The sequence below is a fragment of the Dendrobates tinctorius genome, unplaced genomic scaffold (assembly GCF_039654945.1).
Source record: "Dendrobates tinctorius isolate UK_male_01 unplaced genomic scaffold, ASM3965494v1 ptg000156l, whole genome shotgun sequence".
NCBI classification, from domain to species: Eukaryota; Metazoa; Chordata; class Amphibia; order Anura; family Dendrobatidae; genus Dendrobates; species Dendrobates tinctorius.
In genome coordinates this window covers 11,166,761-11,193,531 of record NW_027361823.1, presented here as the reverse complement: position 1 = coordinate 11,193,531, position 26,771 = coordinate 11,166,761, and the positions used below count along the sequence as shown (strand labels likewise).

The 26,771-nt window shown below is 45.4% G+C and overlaps 1 protein-coding gene across 3 annotated transcripts in view; it reads right to left on the bottom strand.

Annotated features, from left to right (window-relative positions):
• Positions 1-26,771, bottom strand: part of ASAH2 (N-acylsphingosine amidohydrolase 2) — a 110,256-nt gene that overhangs the window by 43,196 nt on the left and 40,289 nt on the right. For all 3 annotated transcript variants that reach the window (XM_073548231.1, XM_073548233.1, XM_073548232.1), the window contains 5 exons: positions 23,569-23,735; positions 23,173-23,322; positions 22,248-22,424; positions 22,001-22,128; positions 13-90 (listed from right to left, as the gene is read on the bottom strand). In XM_073548231.1, the coding sequence (XP_073404332.1) occupies positions 13-90; positions 22,001-22,128; positions 22,248-22,424; positions 23,173-23,322; positions 23,569-23,735 (700 nt within the window). The remainder of the gene's footprint in view (positions 1-12; positions 91-22,000; positions 22,129-22,247; positions 22,425-23,172; positions 23,323-23,568; positions 23,736-26,771) is intronic.

The following is a 26,771-nucleotide window of genomic DNA, read 5'->3' as shown; positions in this document are numbered from 1 at the left end:
TTCTGGGATTACCTGACAAGTCCCACCTCCCGTCCATTCATGTCCACCATCTTCATTATCACCATTTGTTTGTCTGTGTTAAATGGGTACCTGCATGTAGCATATGCATGGTTAATTCATACTTTAGAATAATAAACCGTCAGCTGATTCACACAATCAGAAAATACAATAGCGAACATGGAATGATTTTGTCATCTGACTGTTCAAAAACGCTATTGGCCACATGAGACTTTTCCACTTGATGCTGCTTCATCACTGTGATATTCTAAACCAAAAGCACATACCGTATATATGAGTGTATATATAGTGGTTGGCTGTCTGACTCAGCTGCTCTCAGAGGTAGACACAGGAACGCTTCTTGGCTTAATCTTCCGCTGGTTTATTAACCCCTTTACTCCCAAGGGTGGTTTGCACGTTAATGCCCGGGCCAATTTTTACAATTCTGACCACTGTCCCTTTATGAGGTTATAACTCTGGAACGCTTCCATGGATCCCGGTGATTCTGACATTATTTTCTCGTGATATATCGTACTTTATGTCAGTGGTAAAATTTCATCCATGTAACTTGCGTTTATTTTTGAAAAAAAAACCCAGAAATTTGGCAAAAATTTTGAAAATTTCAAAATTTTCCAACTTTGAATTTTTATGCCCTTAAATCACAGAGATATGACACTCAAAAAACTTAATAAGTAACATTTCCCACATGTTTACTTTACATCAGCACAATTTGGGAACCAAAATTTTATTTTGTTAGGAAGTTATAAGGGTTAAAAGTTGACCAGCGATTTCTCCTTTTTACAACACCATTTTATTTTTAGGGACCACATCACATTTGAAGTCAATTTGAGGGGTCTATGTGATAGAAAATACCCAAAAGTGACACCATTCTAAAAACTGCACCCCTCAAGGTGCTCAAAACCACATTCAAGAAGTGTATTAACCCTTCAGGTGCTTCACAGGAATTTTTTGAATGTTTAAACAAAATGAACATTTAACTTTTTTTCACAAAAAAAATTACTTCAGGTCCAATTTTTTTTATTTTACCAAAGATAACAGGAGAAATTGGACTGGAAAAGTTATTGTGCAATTTGTCCTGAGTACGCTGATACCCCATATGTGGGGGGAACCAATATTTGGGCGCATGGCAGAGCTCAGAAGGGAAGCAGCGCCATTTGACTTTTTTGGCTGGAATTGAGATCAGATGCCATGTTGCGTTTGGAAAGCACCTGATGTACCCAAACAGTGGAAACCCCCCAGTTCTAACTCCAGCCCTAACCCCAACACACCCCTAACACTAATCTCAGCCCTAGACCTAACCTAAAGGGGAAAATGGAAATAATACATTTTCTTTTTATTTTATTATTTTTCCCTAACTAAGGGGGTGATAACGGGGGTTTGATTTACTATTTATGGCGGTTTTTATGTTTGGCAGCTGTCATACGCTAAAAGACGCTTTTTATTGTAAAAATAGTTTATGCATCACCACATTTTGAGAGCTATAATTTTTCCGTCTTTTAACCACCGAGTCACGTGAGGTCTTATTTTTTGCGGAACGAGTTGACGTTTTTATTGGTACCATTTTCGGGCACGTGACATTTTTTGATCGCTTTTTATTCCGATTTTTGGGACGCAGAATGAAGAAAAAACAGCGTTTCATGAATTTCTTTTGGGGGTGCGTTTACACCGTTCCGCGTGCGGTAAAATTGATAAAGCGGTTTTATTCTTCGGGTCAGTACGGTTACAGCGATACCTCATTTATGTAGTTTTTTTACGTTTTGTCGCTTTTATGCAATGAAGACAATTTTATATAAAAAATAATTATTTTTGCATCGCTTTATTCTGCGAGCTATAACTTTTTTATTTTTTCGCTGATGATGCTGTGTGGCGGCTCGATTTATTGCGGGACAAGATGACGTTTTCTGCAGTACCATGGTTATTTATATCCGTCTTTTTGATCGCGCGTTATTGCACTTTTTGTTCGGCGGTATGATAATAAAGCATTGTTTTTTGCTTTGCTTTTTTTTAAGGGGTTCGCTAAAGGGGTTAACTAGTGGGATAATTTTATAAGGCGGGTCGTTACGGACACAGCGATACTAAATATGTGTACTTTTATTGTTTTTTTTATTTAGAAAAAAACAGAATGTATTAAGGATTTTTTTTTTTAATTTATTTTGTGATTTTTTTAAAATTATTTTTACACGTTTTTTTTTTTCTTTACTTTTATATATTGTCCCAGGGGGGGACATCACTGTGTTTTGTCAGATCAGCGCTGTGTCAGATCGGTGATCTGACAGGCGCTCTGCAGGCTTCCTCCTGCCTGCCTCCCTGCAGGACCCCGAAGGCCCCTGCAGCCATATTGGATCCGGGGCCTGCAGGGAGGAGGATTCTCGGAGCGACGCAGCACATCGCGTCGCTCCGGGGGTCGCAGGGAAGCACACAGGGAGCCCCCTCCCTGCGCGCGTCTCTCCTATGCCCCCAGTACACTGCGATCACGTTTGATCACAGTGTGCCAGGGGTTAATGAGCCGGGGGCGGTGTGTGACCACTCCTGACACATAGTGCCGGGTGTCAACTGTGATAATCAGCTGACACCCAGCCGCGATCAGCGGCGCTCCACCCGGGAGCGCCGCTGATCGCCAGTGACGTAATATTCCGTCCTTGGGACTTAGGTTCCAGGTCACATGGATGGAATATTACATCCAACAGTAGCACTCTGAGGGGGCCCACCCAGATTTACACTTAACTGTATCTGCAGCAGAGAGGGAGAATCGATCATCTCCCTGCTCTGCCCCTATGTTCTCTTTGCGGCAGGACCTGTGATGAGGTCACAGGAGGGGAGGAGTCTAGGTCACATGATCAGGGGCCTCACTGACTGTATGCACTATGCATACTATGCTGCGCTGGTTGTCATGGCGCCCTGGGATTGGAGCAGTAGCTAGCTCTAATCTCTTCTGTGTGCACAGGACCTGTGATGAGGTCACAGGAGGGGAGGACTCAGGGGTCACATGATCAGGGGCCTCTGTGTCTGCCGGACTCTGCTGTGCTGGTTGTCATGGTGCTGGATGAGGTAAGTATCTGTGGGGTCAGGAGGGGTTTACAGGGTGCATGTAGCAGAGCTGTGTGTGTACGAGGTGTATGGAGCCACGTGTTTACGAGATGTATGGAGCGGAGCCGCTTGTGTGCGAGGTGTATGGAGCAGAGCCGCATGTATACAAGGTTTACAGAGTCAAGCCATGTGTGTACTGAGTGGAGCCGTGTGTATGCGAGGTGTACGATGCGGAGCCGTGTGTGTACGAGGCATAGAAAGCGGAACCATGTGTATGAGGTGTGCGGAGCTATGCGTGTACAAGGTGTATGGTGGGGAGCATTCATACCTCCCAACCGTCTCGATTTTTCTGTCGGGAGCTTAATTTTCCCGTGGACACGGTTGTACATTTTAAATGCCCCGAGGAGCATTTAAAATTTGAACATGATGTTCCACCGAAAGTGACACGCTGGAAGCTGACCGGAAATGAGGTAATTTCGGGAGGAGATTGTGATGGAATCATGGAGGCACCTCTGGCAATGCTTCAGATTCATCACCGTCTCCTCCGACAGTGGGATCGCCTTGCACTCGGGGATGTCGGCCATATGAGCAGATCATGATATGTCCTGCACTGGGAGGCTCAGGTGGGCACTACAATGGGAGCCGGGCTGCTATAGTATCTTTATAGAATCTTTCTTTCTTTTGCCTTCTGTCTCTTTCTCTCTGTTCTTTCTCTCTCTGTTTCTTTCTCTCTCTGTTCTTTCTTTCTCTCTCTGTTCTTTCTTTCGCCTCTTCCGTTCTCTCGCTCTGTTCTTTCTTTCGCTCAGTTCTTTCTTTCCCTTCTTTCTTTCACTCTAATCTTTCTTTCTCTCTCTCTGTTCTTTCTTTCTCTCTCTGTTCTTTCTTTCTCTCTCTGTTCTTTCTTTCTCTCTCTGTTCTTTCTTTCCTCTCTTTCTCTCTCTGTTCTTTCTTTCTTTCCCCTCTTTCTTTCTCTCTAATCTTTCTTTCTCCTTCTAATCTTTCTTTCTCTCTCTAATCTTTCTTTCTCTCTCTGTTCTTCCTTTCTCTCTCTCTGTTCTTTCTTACTCTCTCTCTGTTCTTTCCTCTTTCTCTCTCTCTGTTCTTCCTCTCTCTGTTCTTTCTTCCTCTCTCTCTCTGTTCTTTCCTCTTTCTCTCTCTCTGTTCTTTCTCTCTCTTTCTGTTCTTTCTTTCTCTATAATGTAGCCCCCTTCATATGGTATAATACAGCGCCCCCAAAAAATATAATGTAGCCCCTTCAGAATATAATGCAGCCTCCCTCATAGAGTATCATGCTGCCCTCCCTTATATGGGGTATCATGCTGCCCCCCTTATACAGGGTATCATGCTGCCCCCCTCATGCGGGGTATCATACTACCCCCCTCATACGGGGTATCATGCTGCCCCCCATCATACAGGATATCATGCTGCCCCCTCATACGGGGTATCATACTACCCCACTCATACGGGGCATCATGCTGCCCCCCCATCAAAAGGGGTATATCATGCTGCCCGCTCATACGGTTATTATGCTGCCCCCCATACGGGGTATCATAATCATGCAACCAGGACTCACTATATAAATTTAAAAAAAACTATACTCACCTCTCCTCCTCGCTCCCACGCTGATTTCGGCGGCGGCTCTGCTCTGATGTCAGGAGCTGCGCGGCAGTCAGACCGGCACACAGCGGGGACGCGATGAAGTGTCGTCATTGCGCACCCGCTGTGTGTCAGAGGAATAGGGTAATGATGGGAGAGGGAGCATCATGTGATGCTCTCTCTTCCATTATTGCGGCCCGCACTGATGCCGCAATAATGGAATATATATATATATTTTATTTATTTTTTTGGCAACAGCGCAGTCATCTCCTGAGGTTCTCTGGTTAGGGGCCCACTCAGAAGTTTCGCCCCCCCTGAACCAAAACCCTAGCTACACCTCTGACGTCCAATGTAGGAAAGGGGTTAAAACATAGCATAAACCATTGCAGACTTTAACAAAACAAACGTGGCCTTTCTGGCATAACATATAGCAGAGTCCATATGCCTGCGCAATTCGCCCACTCAGGATCCAGTAAATCTTCAGCTCCTACTGGAGCTACCAACTGGGGACTTATAAGTCTCTAAACACACAGCAGAGGAAAAAACAGGAGCTGGACATTTAACTTCACCACCCACACCTCAGGAAGGAGATATGGTGAGTGGCCTTCCCACCTATCTCTCACAGCCATTCACAAAAAACCCAAACCTGTCATGGCCGATCAACCCTTCACCACATAACATGCTCGAGAAAAACTTTTGGGTTTCACATCACAGAAGAGAGCAACCTTCAAGACACATATCTCCCCTCACAAACATCACCAGTGACCCTGTCACAATATATATTGCGCAGATTGAGATCTCGGCTCTCGAGATCTCCTCTCTCGAGATCTTGGGACGTGATCTCTATGTCGAGATCTCAATCTGGACATGCGCTGCCTCCGGCGACCATTGCAGCAATGGTTGTGCGGGGGCTCCGGGCTTTCACAAGATGTCGGTGGAGCCCCCGTACCACCAAGCACCTCCGAACCTGCCACATCAATCTGCCACACTCCTGGTAAGTACATTCCGACTATAGGACGCACCCCAATTTCTCCAAAAAAATTTTCAGTCCAAAAAATACAGTAATTTATGGACATCTGTGGTTTTATTTCATTGTCTGTGTGGACTGAATAAGTTGTTACTGACGTGTGGTGAGAATTTCATGTCAACAGCACCTTTAGAAATATACTTATTTACTTAGAAAATTGGTGACGTTTCCAATAGTTACAGTTAGGTCCATATATATTTGGACAGAGAAAACATTTTTCAAATTTTGGCTCTAGACATTACCACAATGAATGTTAAACAAAACAATTCAGATGCAGTTGAAGTTCAGACTTTCAGCTTTCATTTGAGGGTATCCACATTAAAATTGGATGAAGGGTTTAGGAGTTTCAGCTCCTTAATATGTGCCACCCTGTTTTTAAAGGGACCAAAAGTAATTGGACAATTGACTCCAAGGCTATTTCATGGACAGGTGTGGGCAATCCCTTCGTTATGTCATTCTCAATTAAGCGGAAAAAAGGCCTGGAGTTGATTTGAGGTGTGGTGATTGCATTTGGAAGGTTTTGCTGTGAAGGAAACATGCTGTCAAAGGAGCTCTCCATGCAGGTGAAACAAGTCATCCTTAAGCTGCAAAAACAGAAAAAACCCATCCGAGAAATTGCTACAACATTAGGAGGGGCAAAATCTACAGTTTGGTACATCCTGAGAAAGAAAGAAAGCACTGGTGAACTCATCAATGCAAAAAGACCTGGGCGCCCATGGAAGACAACAGTGGTGGATGATCGCAGAATAATCTCCATGGTGAAGAGAAACCCCTTCACAACAGCCAACCAAATGAACAACACTCTCCAGGAGGTAGGCGTATCCATATCCAAATCTACCATAAAGAGAAGACTGCATGAAAGTAAATACAGAGGGTTCACTGCACGGTGCAAGCCACTCATAAACATCAGGAATAAAAAGGCTAGACTGGACTTTGCTAAAAAACATCTAAAAAAGCCAGCACGTTCTGGAAGAACATTCTTTGGACAGATGAAACCAAGATCAACCTCTACCAGAATGATAGAAAGAGAAAAGTATGGCGAAGGCAAAGCACACCACATCATCTGTAAAACATGGCGGAGGCAGTGTGATGGCTTGGGCATGCATGGCTGCCAGTGGCACTGGGTCACTAGTGTTTATTGATGATGTGACACAGGACAGAAGCAGCCGAATGAATTCTGAGGTATTCAGAGCCATACTGTGTGCTCAGATCCAGCCAAATGCAGCCAAACTGATTGGTCGTCGTTTCATACTACAGATGGACAATGACCCAAAACATAAAGCCAAAGCAACCCAGGAGTTTATTAAAGCAAAGAAGTGGAATATTCTTGAGTGGCCAAGTCAGTCACCTGATCTCAACCCAATTGAGCATGCATTTCACTTGTTAAAGACTAAACTTCAGACAGAAAGGCCCACAAACAAACAGCAACTGAAAACTACCGCAGTGAAGTCCTGGCAGAGCATCAAAAAGGAGGAAACACAGCGTCTGGTGATGTCCATGAGTTCAAGACTTCAGGCAGTCATTGCCAACAAAGGGTTTTCAACCAAGTACTAGAAATGAACATTTTATTTACAATTATTCAATCTGTCCAATTACTTTTGGTCCCTTTAAAAACAGGGTGGCACATGTTAAGGAGCTGAAACTCTTAAACCCTTCATACAATTTTAATGTGGATACCCTCAAATGAAAGCTGAAAGTCTGAACTTCAACTGCATCTGAATTGTTTTGTTTAAAAAATTCATTGTGGTAATGTCTAGAACCAAAATTAGAAAAATGTTGTCTCTGTCCAAATATATATGGACCTAACTGTATGTCACCCTCTGTAAATATATATATATAGTGAGGTAGCGCTGTCATTCAAGGTTGGGGGACACTCGCATGGCAGCGAATAATCACGTCCGGCACAGGTTTCCATAAAGCAATATCACAGTCCATGAGGTTTATTCATTATCATAAACCAATCATGATATGCAACAGTCTTATAGCAGACAGCAGGGTATCTTCACACTGGAGCTCTGCTCCCCTTTAGCCCTCCTAGTCACACAGGCTGTGCTTCATCTAGCCAACCAGCTATACAGTCTCTCAGTTGTAGTCCCGTCTCCGGGTTACCTTGCATGCTGCTTTACACTTCTAGTGTTCATTCCCTCTCCCTGGGAACTGTCAGGCACACTTCGCCATTAGTCACAGTGTCCAGACGTGCTGTCAAGCAGGAAGCCACACAAGACCTTCCAAACGGATCAATCGGGTCTCTGCATTCACCACATGTGACCAGACCTCAGGTACCTTATATGGTCCATAACCACACCCACAGGTGATCACATGGCTATGACCTCACCCAAGGTCCTATTGCACACAGCCACACACAGGCTTCCCTGACACATTGTAATGGAACGTACTACTCAGCAGTACCTCTGCTGATCATTATGATCTTTCAGTATCCTACACCTATCAGGGCAATGGAAATGCTTATACGGCTGTCCTGGGACACCCACACAGCGCCCCCTAGTGGACACAGCGGTCACTGCACCACATACCTCCCCCCAGGTTCAAACCTGTGGGGTTGAACACACAGCATAACCCCCGGCTCTCGAGACTGGGCACTCACTACACCTTGCCCACCAGGTCGAGAGAACCGTCTCCATTTGTCATACGGCCTCATCTCTACGTTAGTCCTCCCCCGCTCCCAGCGGTCATAATACCGGTCATTGTCTTTGACCCTCCAGTCACGGTTTGTCTGCGTCATCAGACACTCTTTAGTCTCCACCTGTCTGCAGTACGCTTTGTCACCTGATCTTTCTCTCACTGACCGTCTCTCTCAGTTGGTGCGGTCATAAGTCTCAGTAGAGCCTGCTGTCTGGTCTGAGTCTGACTCAGTCAGCGTCTCACAGGAACTATGGTCTTTCAACATCATCCTGCCAGTCGAACTACCCCTTGCTGACACTCTTCTGCCATTTGCCCTGTCACTTCTTTGAGGAACCGTTCGGGTCCTTACATCTTGGGTTGGAGGCGGCCGCCACCTGGTATTCTGTATTTCTTTATTAATTCGCCGACGGTCCAGCCTCAACTGCTCAATTTCTTGCAGGTACTCCACTCGATACTCCACGAGCATCCGAAAGTCTCTCAGGCTTTCCACAGAGCCAACCACCATGATGGGAATCCTATCCACTTCCCTGGATACCTGGTCATCATCAGGATGGATCCTCACCCTCACCACACCAGAGATATTCACAAGGTCTTGCATTACCTTCCCGGACCTTCCATTGATTCTCCCAATCAGAGCTTTGGGTACCGGAACCACATCTTTCCTCAAACCCAACCGATCCATAACCTCTCTTGCTATCTCTAGGCATCGAGCAGCCTTCGTATTACTCTGCCTAACCAATTGTCTGACACGTAGACACTGCAAATGCATCTCTTTCAGGACAGCTACTCGGTTTGATGTATCTTCCCTGGCTGATACTATCACCAACTGCCGAGTCTCAGGTGCCCAGTGCACCTCACACGCTTTGACCGCCTCTTTGAAAGCCTCATGTACACCTTCCTCCGCACAGGCTTCTTGCATGTCTTCGGGTACCTCGATCACAGATTTGAAGGTCGTGGTCTTGCTCTCTTCCTGGACAGAAGACTCTGGCTTTACCACGGACACTTCCCTCACTACAGTTGACCCGACCGGGTGACTGTCTTCTTTGCCTCTTTGCTCACCAACTTCAGGAGATTTTATCTCTTCGCGAGCCTTTGCCAAGATAGGTACCGGCAATTCCGTCTTGTTATCACTCGGACCCAGCCGCTGCACATCTCCGTCCAAGCTCTTCTCCCGCAGAAGACCTTCTACTACTCCTCTGAGTTCCTCCATCTCTTCCTTAAGGCTCTTGTTCGCACTTTGCCAGGTGGACAGGTGACCTCTGAGCTCCAAGACTTCTTTCTCGAGCCCCTCCACCTTGTGCTCGGCCAATTGTCTCAAGATTCTTTCTTGTTTGACATGTTCTTCCACTGTCTCTTTTATTAGTTGTATCTCCTGATCTTGTTCTCTTTTGGCCAGCACGTGTCGCACCACTAATTCTTTAATTATATCGTCAAAGGATACCACTGAGTCAGTCTTATCAGTCGAGTGAACCCCCCGGTTACCCTCTGACTGTGTTTCTATTCCCGTTATCTTCTTGATCAGGTTACCACCAGTCCTGTCACGAGTTTCAGTCAGCACAGCATTAGATTCTGTCCTAGTGGTGGCTACTGGCAACAACACGTCACAGTCACACCACACCGTATGGTGAACCCCCAAGACACTCTCTATCCGTGTGTCTGCTCCGCTCTTTTTGTTTACCACACCATTCTCATTCACACTGTGGTACGCTTCAGGTGACGTCAGGTCAGTAAATTCGTCTGACGCAATTCTTTCTCCAGTCGCCCTTACGTCTGGCCTGTCCACATTAGGACGCGTCAGCGTCTCAGTGTCTGCTAGCGCTACCGTAGAAACGTCTCTATCGTCCTGCCCCACAACTTTAAATATGACAAAGTCCCGGCGCCTCTCAAAGGTATGCACTAAGTTTGGTGGCATACTACCACCTTGGCACTCCCCCTTTGTCATCTCAATCAGGACTCTGTCCACTTTATAATTCACAATGACCCCGTGGACGCAGTGAACTCTGACGTTTTTCTCGGTCAGAGATAAAACGAGCGGAATTCCTGTCAGAGTCACCTGACTCTTTGAGTCCAGCCTACCAGGGACTCCTTCCCGGAGCAGCATCATGGTACACACCTGTTTCTCGTCGTTATCAGGAAAAGACACACCGCACTCCTCCCAAGACATGCACTCACACTGCGGTTCCCCAGATATACCCACTGAGTCACCCAGCGCTGTCATTCCTTCAAACTTGGCCCCTTTCTGGACCACCACCCCACTTTGGGTTGCTGCCCCCTCCCGGGACTCCAACCCTTTTTGGGTTACCACCCCGCTTTGGGTCACCGCCCCCTTCTGGGACTCCACCCCCTTTTGGGATCTCCCCATGTCCGTTATACCGGTCTTCTCTGACCACAGTTCACAAAACACAGTTTATGTCTTAACGATACCACACAAGTCCTTGTTGGCACCACCATAGTTCCTGCTGTCACCGATCACTGACCCCACCGGCTGCTGTTCACACACACAGCGGCTGGGTCCCTGCAGCTCCTGCTGCACCGTTTTTGTGGACCCGCCGATCCACCGGAAGCCGCTTGTCCCCTTCGTAACCCCGTCTGTTATGAATGGGTCACCGAGGAGGAAAAAAGCAACAAACGCTAAGTCTCAGAAAACCAGAGAGGTTGGTAACCATGCAGACTGCAGAGCCCTGATCTTAACACACAACTAGAAGCAGTCGTGGAGCGTGCCTACGGTGGTCCTGGACGCCTCGTCACAACCGGAGAGCTAAATAAGACTAAAGTAAGAAAAGAGGAAAACTAACTCCCCAGAGCAGACCCCAAAGGAAAGACAGCCCCCCACATCTATTGACGGTGAAGCAAGATGAAAACACAAAGGCAGAAAAATAGGCTGAGAAAACGATGGGGCCAAACTAACTTGAAAGGACAGGAAAGGAAAGATACTGTCTGCAATCTGCCAAAAAACCCTACCAAAAATAATGTCCAACGCTTCTGATAACAAAATTAACCCTGAAGTCACTAGACTTCTCCCACTATATCAGCACTCTGGAATATTCTGAGACAGAGCAAAAAGAGGCCAATCTAATAAAGGGCAAATTGGCAAATACAGATAAATAAGAGTGGAAATTCAGCACAGCCCAGCCAGGCTGGCTGACCACAAAAAAGCTGAGGTGACCAACAAGAGCAAGTGTGAACATTAGCAAAAAACAAACTTAACTTGAGATTACTGGAGCAGAGCTGAAGTCCAAGACCTGAGAAACAGACTAAATCACCAGCAACAGGATAGGGCGTTGGCTGTTTTCTATCCAGTCTGATACTCCAGAGATCCAATCACTATCCTCCTCGTCAGGTGGCAGACCATTACCAATTAAACTAACCTCACTACCTCCTGTCACTACCAGAGGGAGAACGGAAGGAGCACTCCCAACTGGTGGAGCAGAAAATGAGCTCATAACACCCGCCAGGTTACCAGAAGCCGCTTGTCACCCTTGAAGATAAAAGAAACCACAACAGCATGCCCATAGGGCCTTACCAGTGCAGGTATAATGGGTATAAAGAAATAATACAGGGTACTCACCCTTAATAGTTGTGTAAAGCCACAACTACTGTATCCGCTTAGTCACATGGAATAAAGCTGCAGCAGGATGGTGTAGACAGACAGCGTCTGCTACCAATGCTCAAAGAGGAGATCCCAAAAAAGGAAAAACACCAGGTCTCTGTGCTGCAAGACCTTCGTGACCCCACTGAGCCACAGCAAGCACCTTCAGGTTTTGCAGAGGAAAAAAGAAAAACACATGCACGAAAAAACTCCAAAAGACTCACGTATCCTGTCTGTGCGCTATTCAGGACGTACCATCTCCGCCTGAGATCGTCCAACACACAGGGCACACCGGGTGCTATTCAGGGAGCCGACCCTCCTCCCAGGGTCTCCCAACACACCGGCCTCACCAGGTCCAAGGTCATATCACATGTTCCAGGGATCCGATTCGTCTCCCAGAACCTCCCAACACTGACCCTCCAGGACCTTGCTCACTGATCCAGGTCAGTACAACAACGAACACCTGTCCATTACCTGTGTCGGCCACACAGGCCCTCGAGTACCTCTTATCCGCAGAGGCACCCTAGCAATCACCAGTCTCTTTCACTGAGCTGCTGTCCGTATACGGCTTTCACAACAGTCAGCCCTCCTGGCTCAGCGTTGCCAGCACTGCAACATGTGCTGTTGGAACCGCAGCCCTTAGCAACAAAGTTTTTTGTTTTTTTGGCAGTCCTTTTCCGTTGCCCCCAGCAACAAGGCTACTATATTGCCCGCATTCTCCACCATTTGTGAGGTAGCGCTGTCATTCAAGGTTGGGGGACACTCGCATGGCAGCGAATAATCACGTCCGGCACAGGTTTCCATAAAGCAATATCACAGTCCATGAGGTTTATTCATTATCATAAACCAATCACAATATGCAACAGTCTTATAGCAGACAGCAGGGTATCTTCACACTGGAGCTCTGCTCCCCTATAGCCCTCCTAGTCACACAGGCTGTGCTTCATCTAGCCAACTAGCTATACAGTCTCTCAGTTGTAGTCCCGTTTCCGGCTTACCTTGCATGCTGCTTTACACTTCTAATGTTCATTCCCTCTCCCTGGGAACTGTCAGGCACACTTCGCCATTAGTCACAGCGTCCAGACGTGCTGTCAAGCAGGGAGCCACACGAGACCTTCCAAACGGACCAATCGGGTCTCTGCATTCACCACATGTGACCAGACCTCAGGTACCTTATATGGTCCATAACCACACCCACAGGTGATCACATGGCTATGACCTCACCCAAGGTCCTATTGCACACAGCCACACACAGGCTTCCCTGACACATTGTAATGGAACGTACTACTCAGCAGTACCTCTGCTGATCATTATGATCTTTCAGTATCCTACACCTATCAGGGCAATGGAAATGCTTATACGGCTGTCCTGGGACACCCACACAGCGCCCCCTAGCGGACACAGCGGTCACTGCACCACAATATATATATACATATATATATAGTAATGGCGTACATGAAGCTTAGGAATAAGTTGTTACAGCAACAATCAGCCATGTCAAGTACTACCAGATGGGGGTTTTCCCAGTGTTGTCTGTAGCCAAGCACTCATACCCATGGGGGAGCAATTCTTTGGAAGTGTAGCCTCAGTATAAAAATTCAGGAGAACTAATAACACCATAGTTCCCATCATCATAGTTCGTCTGAGTGTGGCGTTAACATAAAGAGTAGTCCAGATAGTAAATAGTGGAAACAAGAGAAAAAAACAAATGAAACAGTACTTGTTAATTATACATATTGATCAGGAAGCAGGGGCACCATGATCAGTGAACCCCCTTACAATCATAGATAAGTAACATTCCCCCAGATCATAATGAGCTATGTTTTCCACTGAGGTTACTTAGACACCCCTCACTCCTATGTGCACTGTACAGTTGGTTTTTACACTTGAGAAAGACACCTGTCTAGCGTGAAATAAAAACCGCTTCTTTGTATATTGGATCAAGAATCATCATTTCGATTTTCGCAGCTCATGACAAATGGGTATTCGTGATTCATGTGAGCCTCCATACCTAGTTATTTAAAACTCTTATTGGCCACCCAACCCGATCGATTCATACACCAACAAAATAAACACTCCAGAGGTATTTGGATAAATTGGCCACAGCAGCCCTTTATTAAACATATAACATAACATTTAAAACACAACGTCCCAGAAGGGGTGGTCCTCGAAGCCCCAAACCATACAACTCAGATTTGATATTCCCAACTTGGTCCCCATGTCTAGTCTTGCCTTTAGCCACTAAGCACCAGCTCAGAGACACATATCAACCCACCTGGCCAGTTTCCATTACCATTAAGCACGGGTCCACTTTAATCCCTTCCGCGGGATAATTCAGTTACCCGTCCACTTGAATCCACCCAGGGGGGAGTCCAGGACCTCTTGAGATCCCCCCGAACCACTATTCACCAGCACCACCAACCTCGAGGACCTCCCCCCCACACCATACTGCCGTGACAAGTAATTATACAGACTTACAAACAAATTATAACCCCAACCCCTAAATACCGCCCATTATCCCTACAAGAAACCTATTAAGACAAGATTAACCCCAAAGCGATTACCTAACCAAAAAAACAATTAAGGGAGGGTGGGTGGGAGCTTCTTGTCACTATGTGGGGGAACCTAAAATGGTTGCTCCACTAAGATGGCCACTGTCTTTATAATGATAACTCATACTCCACCTCTGACCCCACCTCCCTCTCATCCCAGCAGTAGCCCCCACATTATTCAAATACATTAACCCCGTAGTACCATCCTAATCCCTAACTCCAGCTCACTATATTCCCACTCAACCCTGTCATGTCAGCCTCCCTTCTAAAGCCTGCGGCCCAGTACGGCCTCTCTTGACAAATTGGTATTTGTGATTCATGTGAGCTTCCATACCTAGTTATTTAAAACTCTTATTGGCCACCCAACCCCATTGATTCATACACCAACAAAATAAACACTCCAGAGGTATTTGGATAAATTGACCACAGCAGCCCTTTATTAAACATATAACATAACATTTAAAACACAACATCCCAGAAGGGGTGGTTCTCGAAGCCCCAAACCATAAAACTCAGATTTGATATTCCCAACTTGGTCCCCAGGTCGAGTCTTGCCTGTAGCTGCTAAGCACCAGCTCAGAGACACATATCAACCCACCTGGCCAATTTCCATTACCATTAAGCACGGGTCCACTTTAATCCCTTCCGTGGGATAATTCAATTACCAGTCCACTTTAATCCACCCAGGGGGAGTCCAGGACCTCTTGAGATCCCCCTTGAACCGCTATTTACCAGCACCACCAACTTCGAGGTCCTCCCCCCATGCCACCAACATAAATGTTTTGATCCCTCAAACATTTATGTCCCTCCACACTTCCGAGCCTCTTTTTAATGTCCTCTGGTGCCACCAAACGCAACGTATCCAAACCGACCCTGTTTAGGCTGATCTTGTTCCTCTTCCAAAATTCCCCATTTACCAAATTCCAAATCCGTGTGGCGCACCACAACCTCCCCATTCCTTGCCATGACGGGACACTGCTTTATTCACCTTGATCCCAGATTTGTTCACTCACTGAACAGACCTCGCTCCATGCCACACCTTTCAGAAAACGATATCATACCCTACCACCAAAACCTAGGAGACATAGCCATAGCTGCAACATATCAAACTTCATATCCTTAATCACATCCCTGTAGGGCCTTTTCCAAAAACCAATCTTTCCCAGATGTATTGCCAGTACATTTGAAGCTTGTGCCCAAGCAAACAAATCTTTGAAATTCAGAGCGTAACTATTTCCAAACCATCTCCCCCGCCTTCTGATCCACTGTGAGACTGCTAGATTCCTTGGCACCCCAGCTGCCAACTATCTAGGCAGACTGCTGCCCTTAATACTGCACAGAAGACAAATGAACGTCCCATAATCCACCAGCGCAGTTATCCATACTTAAACAAAATCAATGCTGGACCAACGTACTATTAGAACCTCGCAGACTCCCAACGACTGATCCTCTTCGTCACTTCCTAGCCTAAGCCTCTCCTGACTGTCTCTATGGCTGCTCCCATCCGAAGTTAATGCCCATTGTAATCCTCACAAAGGATAACTTACTAGTCCAAACACCTCTTTTTATTGCCTCAAATTGAAAATGTGACAAAAAATAACCGTCCTTATGTATCAATAACAGGGCACCCAATGCGCCCATTATCCACAGATAAAAACTCTTCATATAAATCCACTTAACATATAAGGAGAACTAACCACATCAAACAACCTTACCTTGCGACCTTTGCCTACGACATCGGTTTTTTGAAAATGTGACAGAAACGAACCGGTTTTTATGTACCAATAACAGGGCACCCAACGTGCCAATTATACACAGAAAGAACTCTTCCTATAAATCCACTGGGCATATAAGGAGAACCACCACTTTAAACAACATTACTTTGCAACCTTTGCCTTCGACATCCGTTTTGGAGGTAGGGATAAATGTCGTCCCCCTGTTCTCAAACCCATTCGCATCCCATTTCCGCAGCACTCCTTCCCGAAATCTAGAAGGACTGACTAACTCTCTCAATTGAAAAGAAAAAAACCCAAAATAAGGTTGCCGGGAAAGCGCCCTGAAAAGGAGGTAACTCCCGTGAAGAGAAACAGACATCCACTAGCTGATTGACAAAATCAATAAATTCATGATAAGACACCGGCCAACTTCCGTCCTATACCCTTACACCAGAAGGATTTTTGCTAAATCCTAAATACCCCTGAACTTAAAATTCAAAAGCTATATCCGACATTAATTTATTCAATTTAGGAACAGACCAACTCTTCTCCCGACTATACCCAACCAATAACACCGAATTGCTCTCCTCCTCCAGCCCTTTGCCCAATGCCGACCTCCAATCCTCCCAATTACCACATGCCTAAACATATTATGTCCACATACATTAAAGACCTAGACAATAAATCTCTTACTGCCATTACTGCCTGATGGAAAGTTCCAGAACTCCACCGGACACATCCACCTTGTTAACCCCTTTCCGACATCAGACGTACTATCCCGTCCATGAGACCCGAGCCCCTATGCCTATGGATGGGATAGTACGTCTAGCGCGATCAGCGGCGCTCACATGTTCCTTGGGGGGTCTAGTTTCCAAAATCGGGTCACTTGTGGGGAATTTCAATAGTTTAGGTACATCAGGGGCTCTCCAAACGCACATGACACCCGCAGACCATTCCATCAAAGTCTGCATTCCAAAACGTCACTACTTCCCTTCCGAGCCCCGACGTGTGCCCATACAGTAGTTTTCTCCCACATATGAGGTATCAGCATACTCAGGACAAATTGGACAACAACTTTTGGGGTCCATTTTCTCCTGATACCATTGGGAAAATAAAAAAATTGGGGACTAAATGATCATGTTTGTGGAAAAATACAATTTTTTTATTTTCATGCCCGGGCATTATAAACTTCTGTGAAGCCCTTGGGGGTTCAAAGTGCTCACCACACATCTAGATAAGTTCCTTAGGGGGTCTAGTTTCCAAAATGGTGTCATTTGTGGGGAGTTTCCACTGTTTAGGTACATCAGGGGCTCTGCAAAAGCAACATGACACCCGCAGACCATTCCATCAAAGTCTGCATTCCAAAACGTCACTACTTCCCTTCCGAGCCCTGACGTGTGCCCATACAGTAGTTTTCTCCCACATATGGGGTATCAGCGTACTCAGGACAGATTGGACAACAACTTTTGGGGTCCAATTTCTCCTGGTACCCTTGGGAAAATAAAAAAAATCGGTGACTAAAAGATGTTTGTTGAAAAAATACGATTTTTTTATTTTCACGCCCGGGCGTTATAAACTTCTGTGAAGCACCGGGGGGTTGAAAGTGCTCACCACACATCTAGATAAGTTCCTTGGGGGGTCTATTTTCCAAAATGGTGTCATTTGTGGGGGGTTTTCACTGTTTTGGTACATCAGGGGCTTTCCAAACGCGACATGGTGTCCGATCTCAATTCCAGCCAAAAACGTCAAATAACGCTGCTTCCCTTCCGAGCTCTGCCATGCGCCCAAATAGTGGTTTACCCCCACATGTGGGGTATCGGCGTACTCAGGACAAATTGCACAATAACTTTTAGGGTCCTGTTACCCTTGGAAAAATAAGAATTGAGGGTGAAAAGATCATTTTTGTGGAAAAAATATGATTTTTTAATTGTACGGCTGTACATTATAAACTTCTGTGAAGCCCTTGGGGGTTCAAAGTGCTCACCACACATCTAGATAAGTTCCTTGGGGGGTCTAGTTTCCAAAATGGTGTCATTTGTGGGAGGTTTCCACTGTTTTGGTACATCAGGGGTTTTCCAATCGCGACATGGCGTCCGATCTCAATTCCAGCCAAAAAAGTCAAATGGCGCTGCTTCCCTTCTGAGCTCTGCCATGCGCCCAAATAGTGGTTTACCCCCACATGTGGGGTATCAGCGTACTCAGGACAAATTGCACAATAGCTTTTAGGGTCCTGTTACCCTTGGGAAAATAAAAATTGGGGTTGAAAAAGCCATTTTTTGGAAAAAATATGATTTTTTAATTGTACCGCTGTACGTTATAAATTTCTGTGAAGCCCTTGTGGGTTCAAAGTTCTCACAACACAACTAGATAAGTTTCTTGTGGGGTCTAGTTTCCAAAATGGGGTCACTTGTGGGTGGTTTCCACTGTTCAGGTACATCAGGGGCTCTCCAAACGTGACATGGCATCCGATCTGAATTCCAGCCAGCATTGAAAAAGTCAATCGGCGCTCCTTCCCTTCTGAGCTCTGCTATGCGCCAAAACAGTGGTTCCCCCCCAACATATCAGGTATCAGCGTACTCAGGACAAATTGCACAATAACTTTTGCAGTCCAATTTCTCCTGTTACCCTTGGTAAAATAAAAAACATTGAACCTGAAGTATTTTATTTGTGAAAAAAAGTTAAATGTTCAATTTTTTTTAAATATTCAAAAAATTCCTGTGACGCACCTGAAGGGTTAATAAACTTCTTGAATGTGGTTTTGCGCACCTTAAGGGGTGCAGTTTTTAGAATGGTGTCACTTTTGGGTATTTTCTATCATATAGACCCCTCAAAGTGGCTTCAAATGTGATGTGGTCCGTAATGAGAAATCGCTGGTCAACTTTTAACCCTTATAACTATTCCAAAATTGTGCTGATGTAAAGTAAACATGTGGGAAATGTTACTTATTAAGTTTTTTGTGTGCCATATCTCTGTGATTTAAGGGCATAAAAATTCAAAGTTGGAAAATTGCAAAATTTTCAAAATTTTCGCCAAATTTCCGTTTTTTTCACTAACATGAAGTACAATATGTCACGAGAAAACAATGTCAGAATCACCGGGATCCATGGAAACATTTCAGAGTTATTACCTCATAAAGGGACAGTGGTCAGAATTGTAAAAATTGGCCCGGTCATGAACGTGCAAACCACCCTTCGGGGTGAAGGGGTTAAACTCGCTCCTACTGTGGACCAGAAAAAGCTTCAAGAATAGAGTAACTCACGCCATGCCCAACCTCAGCTGATAACCACAAGTCAAATTAGGCCCAACCAAATCAAATGCTGTAACACCCTGTCCATCGGCCGCTCAGGAGAAGGTAAGGAATTTTAGGGGCCTATCCTCCTAAACCTTTGAAATCAAAACCAAACCGAATCTTCCACCCTGAAAAGAACTCCATTAACCTACAATGATAATTCCACAATGATTGGGAATACCTGACACCAAACCCGATTATACGCCAGACCATTATTACTCCCAACATTTGGCCCTGACTCTACCAACCACCATTACTAAACCAAACCTTTTGCCCTGACTCTAGCAACCACCCAAACTGAAATGTACAAACCGAAACCATGCTGACCCGTCAAGCCAACAAAAGGACCTAAATCCACCAGTGCAATCCAGATGGACCTGCTATTATACAACTCTCTTTTGAGGCAAACAAATGCGTAGACACTGTCGCCTTAGATAGCCGACGGCAGAACACTTTGCACAACGGCATAATCTTACAGGCAAAATTAGCTTGTCCAGTAGAGATTGAGCCGCACGCAACATCACCATCTACAAATCATTAACCCGGCTCGCTTCTGCCTTCATGTCAGCCATCATTTTAACCGGCGACCTGCCGTCCAATGCAAATTGTATCAATTTGATACCCAAGAAAAACTCAATACTGTCACAGGACCCACTGTATTTTGGGCCGCTAAAGGGGCCGAAACTTCCTGGCCATGCTCTCCATTGTCCGTAATAGAATGAACAATCAGAATCCTGCGCCAAACCAGTGACCAAAAATTCATCCAATTAATGAATAGAGGAATTGAAAACGAACATCTCTGTAAGCGACCATTCCAAAAAACAAACCAAGCGTCATGACCTGTTGAAGCGCATTGTAAGCGCGAAACGATCGTCGTCTGTGCTTGCTCCATGGTTTTATCTGCCTGCTCTTGGTAACTTGATGCCACAATAAAGGATTATTTTGCACGGGATGGAATGTGCCTATCCACTTTCTTCTCTATGGATATGCAGACTATTTTCCTTGGAAGTGGCACCCGTGTTCCCTGATGTGTGTGCAGCTTTCATTAACCCGAGGTCATACAGCTGTGCCTTTGTCCTGCTTTTTCTCTTCTATGGTATGTGATCTAACTGAGGTAAGGTTTGCCACGAGGCACACGGGGCGCCAATCACTTTGCACATATCCCAATTCATTCAGAGGCATGCGTCTCTTAAAGAATCCGGCACCTCTCTTTCCACACAGACCCTCATCAAGACCAGCATGAAAATACCAATCTTGATGATTAGTCCCTGGTCGGCTTTTCAAAATATTTTCTCTGAAACTCCATAGCATTTCAAAGTAAAAAAAGCATGAGTCCAATTCTTGCTTCCATTTATTCATTCAGCATGAATCTCCAGTCAGGTTTCCTTTAACGCCTATAGATTTAGAACGGGAGGTCATAGAAGCTCCTTCGGCTGTAACGCGTAGGTGTCCCAATGTTTTGTCCATGTAGTGAGTGTGCGTAAATGTTTCATGGGGTCCTCTAAAGCTTAAAATATGTGAGATAAAGTAGTGATGCAGGGATGGGGATCACAGGGTGGAATATTGTGCTATTTCCACCACCTACCATTAACTCCTGTGAAGAAGAATACATACTGCAGACTTCTGGAAAAGTAAGACTGAAGGTAGAGTTACCCTTCAAAATTAAGAAATTGGATTGTCATGCCAGTAATTTGCATTGCTATCCAGCTTTTACTGATGATGCACATGGTGTGTTCAGTTGTTGCAGGAGTGATGTGTAGTATGAAAAGGTCAGTTTAACTGGTAATTTATCTCATTAATGACCTTTACTATGGCAAATGCAAAAAAATCCAAAACTGCAGATCAGAAGAGAAAGCACCAGCAGATAGATGTTATGAGCCCTTATTGAGTGGTTCAGAAACCATATTTCTCACTTACCCAATTACTTCTGAGTGTTTTTTCTATTTGCCAGTGAAAGTTAATTTACCAGTTGATTGAGCTTGTCACCTATAAAAGCTTTCAGCACTGCAGTCCTATGTCATACAACTGGCTCATCTTAAAGGTTTCTCTCGAGGAGACGATTTAGAAATGGTATGAAAATAGATGGTCAATAACTAAACCTCGCTCCAGCCGCACACTGACAGCATACAATTGTTCTTCCAGTTCAGTTTTTGTAGAAATGAATGATATTGTCACATTTATTTCATAGATTTCCTCTTGTCACAATGATCTGAGTGAAACTGGTTAACCCCAAAAGTAGTGGTTGCTTACCAAGTCCATTAGACAGCATTGTCCATAAAATCAAGACCCCATTAGAGTAAAGTTGGCTGAATGTGATGGGACTGGACAACAGTCTAATGTGAGTGGAGGATTCCCAACATTCCCCCAACAGATAATGTTGGAGGAGAGAAGGATGCAACCTGCTGAATTTCAGGGGTCAGTCCTTGTGCTCTCCCTGAAGCGTTCCTGTTTATAGGGAAGTCGGAAGAGACAGCTGTTCAGCTGACATTTAATGTTTATGGGGGACAATAAGAGGTGCCACCAAAAAATAGAAAACCAAAATACCTGTCTCTCTCTGATTGAGGGTTCTTCTGATAGGAGGAAGGGCTTCTGTTGATATTGCTTTTGTCAAGGTCACCTTTGTTCACAAAGACTCGTCCTCTCCTCATGCTTCCATGTGCTATGTCAATGCTCTGGATTGGAGATGACACAAGGCGTTGATAAAATCTACAACCAGACTGGTCACCTGTGCATAGTATTTGCAGCTTCTGCATTTCTATATTGCTCAAGAGTAGACTATTTTTGACAGTACCTTGACAATGCCATTTACTATGGCATCAGTGGCCTCTCGGTTAAATCCTCCACTTATCAACCTAAAAATTGTGTACTGAAAATATCCACCTGGTCCTGAATGTGTGTGCGTCCCACTTAATATCACATTCTCCTGTCTGTAGAGGCCGTTATACTTGCTTTCCAGTTTATCCATGACCTAAAAAAATACACAGTAAGTGATTTAAAATTTCATGAAATAATTCAATTTTTCTCTAAACACTTAGTCAGTTTAGAACACATTATCATATCCCCTATTAGTGCATTCTGCATTAACAGAAGAGTACACAGTAGGTAGACAACGGCTTGATGCAGCTCACTACTCAACTAGGCTTATGATGTATGACGGAGCACACTCTGACTCCAGTTACATCACTATAGCCAATAACTCTGTCAGTGCATATACCCAATTCCCATTTTGCGGGGATTTAGACGTAAACCCTGATGGTGACACTGAACATAGGGTAAAACATGATGTGACCAGTCTTGAGGATCCAGTCAATTGACAAGCAAGCATTTTTATCATTCATTGGCTGATGTGTCGTATGTCTACACGTGCCGATGATCAGGAATGAGTATTCTTCTGAGCAACCATTCTGGCCGATCATTGGTCATTGTGAGAGGACCTTTAGACTCTTGAACACATGTGAGCTCATGCAAAACCCTGGTGACACAAGAATCCATAGTGGAGCTATAGCAAAACAATGACCATATGTTAGTTTAAGTCTACAAAGTGACACCTAACACCTCTACAGTAGGTAATACTGAGACAGGCCGATGTAAAGTTTACAGTCATTTTCAGTCTGACACATGTTTATGGGTGAAATAATTCTATTGTTGTATTTGTTATATTATCATTAGTCAGTGACTGATAATAAAACTATGGTTAGCTTAATAATCATTCTTACCTCTAATCTGACCCTTTGTGAAACCATTCCAATGTCGGCGCTCACAAAAACGACTCTTTTGGAATTATCCGGTTCTGCTACAATGAAAGCACGACTGTATAGGCGTGTGTGTAGTCCTCCAGCTCGTTGTTCTCCACTAGCATAGCCCATCTAGAAAATGAAAAGCAAAATGGTTAACATATGTCAGGGAAACGGAGCATATCAGGAAGGCATTATGATTCTACATCATACATAACATAACAGAGGAATATTGGATTCCTGAGAACCCTACTCATCTGTCATGTGATGGAGCACATGGCTCTCAGACCTCCACACCTATGTAATAGTAAATCCGGTTCCATTTACTATATGAAAAATATCAGCACAGAATCAGATAGTACTAAACCGGTCAAGTACCAAAGGAGCATCTGCCAGGAGGCCAGTGCAATCTGCTCTTCCGGCTCCAATCAGATAGGCGTTAGGGTGAGGATCAGCTGTTGATTCGGGACGTTTTGTGGTTCTTTTTGATGTTGATGGTGATGATGTTGATGATGATGTTGAAGGTGATTTTGTTGTGGTTGAACCTGTGAAAGAACATTATAAAGAATATATTTCTAATATTGTAATAGAAAATATTTTATTTTAGAATATTGTTTCTATTGCTCCAATGCACCCACAATAAAAAAAAAACATGAAGAAGATTCACCAATAATGCTGTGTTACAAAGGTTTTGTCCCTCGGACTTCAGATTTTTCCTATCACGTAAGGTTTTTGAGAAATGATACGAACCATTATAATATTATGTTATAATTCTAAAAACTCATGTATGAACTTTTTCTGAAACAGTATATTCTCAATTTTCCACTGAAATAACATAAATCGCTGATCTACACATATGCAAGAACTTATGATGCGAATTCTGCACAGGCTCAGTGAATCATTCTGCTGACTGTGTATGGAGCATACCACATCTCCTGGTCAGGGGAAGAATCAAAAGACAATACTGACATACTTAGAGCATGGCTGAATGGATCACAACCTTCAATGTCGTTCACTGTCCCAATGATATTGAGAGCAGAGCAATCATGTAACAGATAGCTACTTCTGCCTTACAAATGTAACAGGATATTCAGCAAAGAACAAGAAATCAATAGAATATCCTAATCTTCCTTCAGCCATAAGACGAGTGCCACACGATGAAAGTCTTCATGTTCCAAAGCTGCCCAAAGTATGGACAATGGAGGACAACGAAGATGAACTAACAATGTCAGTGGAAAATGAAACTGCTGCAGACCCAGACTTTGAGCCTTCTACATCTAATCCACTGTAACAACCCTGCTGGCATCACGGCATGGCCTCCCATCCCCAGCGCACCAACTTACTTTCTCCTTCAAACCATGCTGTGAAATCTGTCTGTTGCCAGCCCTGAGCTCCATGTGCTATGCCTCTTGTTTTCCTGCTTGCTCTCCATGTTTCCTGACTGTGTGTATAGGGGGGCGGCGCCTGAACTCTCTGGTTCTTATGCGGTCTGGGTGCACCTGTGTAATCTGTCCCTGACCAACCACCTGGAGCCCTTGACTATTTAGTTTCGCCACTCCCACTGAAACATTGCCTGAGCAATGTCTATACTCAGTTAGTATTCCGCTGCTGAGCTAGCCAGGCCCTGTTCTGTTTGTCTCCTTCTCTGGAGGATTCTCTAGTCTTGCTTTGTACCCTGTCTGCCTGCCGGGAGGCTGAATATCCTGGCCCCTGAGTCTTTGTCCCTGTGCCTCTGTCTGAACTCAGTCTTACCTCTGTCTGTCAGTCTCCTTGTTTGTGGTTCCTTCCCTGCCGTGTCTTTCCTTGTGTCCTCTTTATCTGTGGATCTGCACGGCTCCCTAGCCACTCTGTCTGCACGGCTCCCTAGCCGCTCTGTCTGCACGGCTCCCTAGCCGCTCTGTCTGCACGGCTCCCTAGCCGCTCTGTCTGCACGGCTCCCTAGCCGCTCTGTCTGCACGGCTCCCTAGCCGCTCTGTCTGCACGGCTCCCTAGCCGCTCTGTCTGCACGGCTCCCTAGCCGCTCTGTCTGCACGGCTCCCTAGCCGCTCTGTCTGCCCCGCACTCCTGCGGCGCTGCCTGCTCCGCACTCCTGCGGCTCTGCCTGCTCCGCACTCCTGCGGCTCTGCCTGCTCCGCACTCCTGCGGCTCTGCCTGCTCCGCACTCCTGCGGCTCTGCCTGCTCCGCACTCCTGCGGCTCTGCCTGCTCCGCACTCCTGCGGCTCTGCCTGCTCCGCACTCCTGCGGCTCTGCCTGCTCCGCACTTCTGCGGCTCTGCCTGCTCCTCACTCCTGCGGCTCTGCCTACCTACATCTCCTGTGTGAACAGGTCCAAACCTGTTCTCTCATATACCACACCTTCCTGCTTATATCCATACCTGCATCTCCTGTGTGAACAGGTCCAAACCTGTTCTCTCATATACCACACCTTCCTGCCTAGATCCATACCTGCATCTCCTGTGTGAACAGGTCCAAACCGGTTCTCTCATATACCACTCCTGCTTGCCCTGTGTCTCCAAGCCGTGTCCGCTTGCCCAGTGTCTCCAAGCCGTGTCCAGTGTCTCCAAGCCGTGCCCGCTTGCCCAGTGTCTCCAAGCCGTGCCCGTTTGCCCAGTGTCTCCAAGCCGTGTCTCCAAGCTGTGCCTGCCTGCCAGTGTACCAAGCCGTGCCTGCTTGCCCAGTGTCTCAGCCTGCTTGTCACTCGCACCTGTCCAGGTGTCCTGTTCCCGAGTGGGATCAGCAGCCACAGCCAGACACCACCCTGGAGTGGCACCCGGCAGCTACCTGCCGCACAAGCCTGACCTCACCATCAGAGGCTCCAGTGAAGACCAAGGTAGCTGTCGCAGTCACGCCCCTTCCAGGGTAGTCTGGTCTGTGGCACAGTGGGGCCACAACCCCCGGCTCGCGCCATTCAGCCAAGGCGCGAGCGTGACATCCACATCTGTTCAGTCAAGCTGATCTGAGTGACTTGGTCAGAGATTTGAAATTGTCAAAGAGGCAGGCAGAATTATTGGGATCAAGGCTACAAAAACGGAATCTCTTATTACCAGGAACAAGAGTTTCTGTTTTTCACAGTCTTCAAGAAGACCTTAATCAATTTTTCAACCATGTCGACAGTTTAACCTTTTGCAACGATGTCTTGGGGTTGTTTGGTGCTCTTGGCTGCAAACATGACCCGAAGGAATGACGACTGTTCATTGACTCATCAGTTTTAAGTCTGAAGGCTGTTTTACTACACAATGGAAATATCTATCCTTCTATACCTATTTGACATGCTGTATACATGAAAGAAACGTATGAGAATATGGAGTTACTGTTGACCCACATTAATTATAGACATTATAACTGGAACATACTGTATGTGGTGATCTAAAAGTTGTTGCACTTCTTCTTGGACTGCAGTTTGGATATACCAAGTATTGTTGTTTTATTTGTGATTGAGACAGTCATGCACGAGAAATGCACTATTTCAGAAAGGACTGGCCACTCTGCGAAAACCTGGTTGCTGGACAGAAGAATGTTAAACATAATCCTCTCATTGATCCAGCAAAGATATTTCTCCCTCCTTTGCATATTAAACTTGG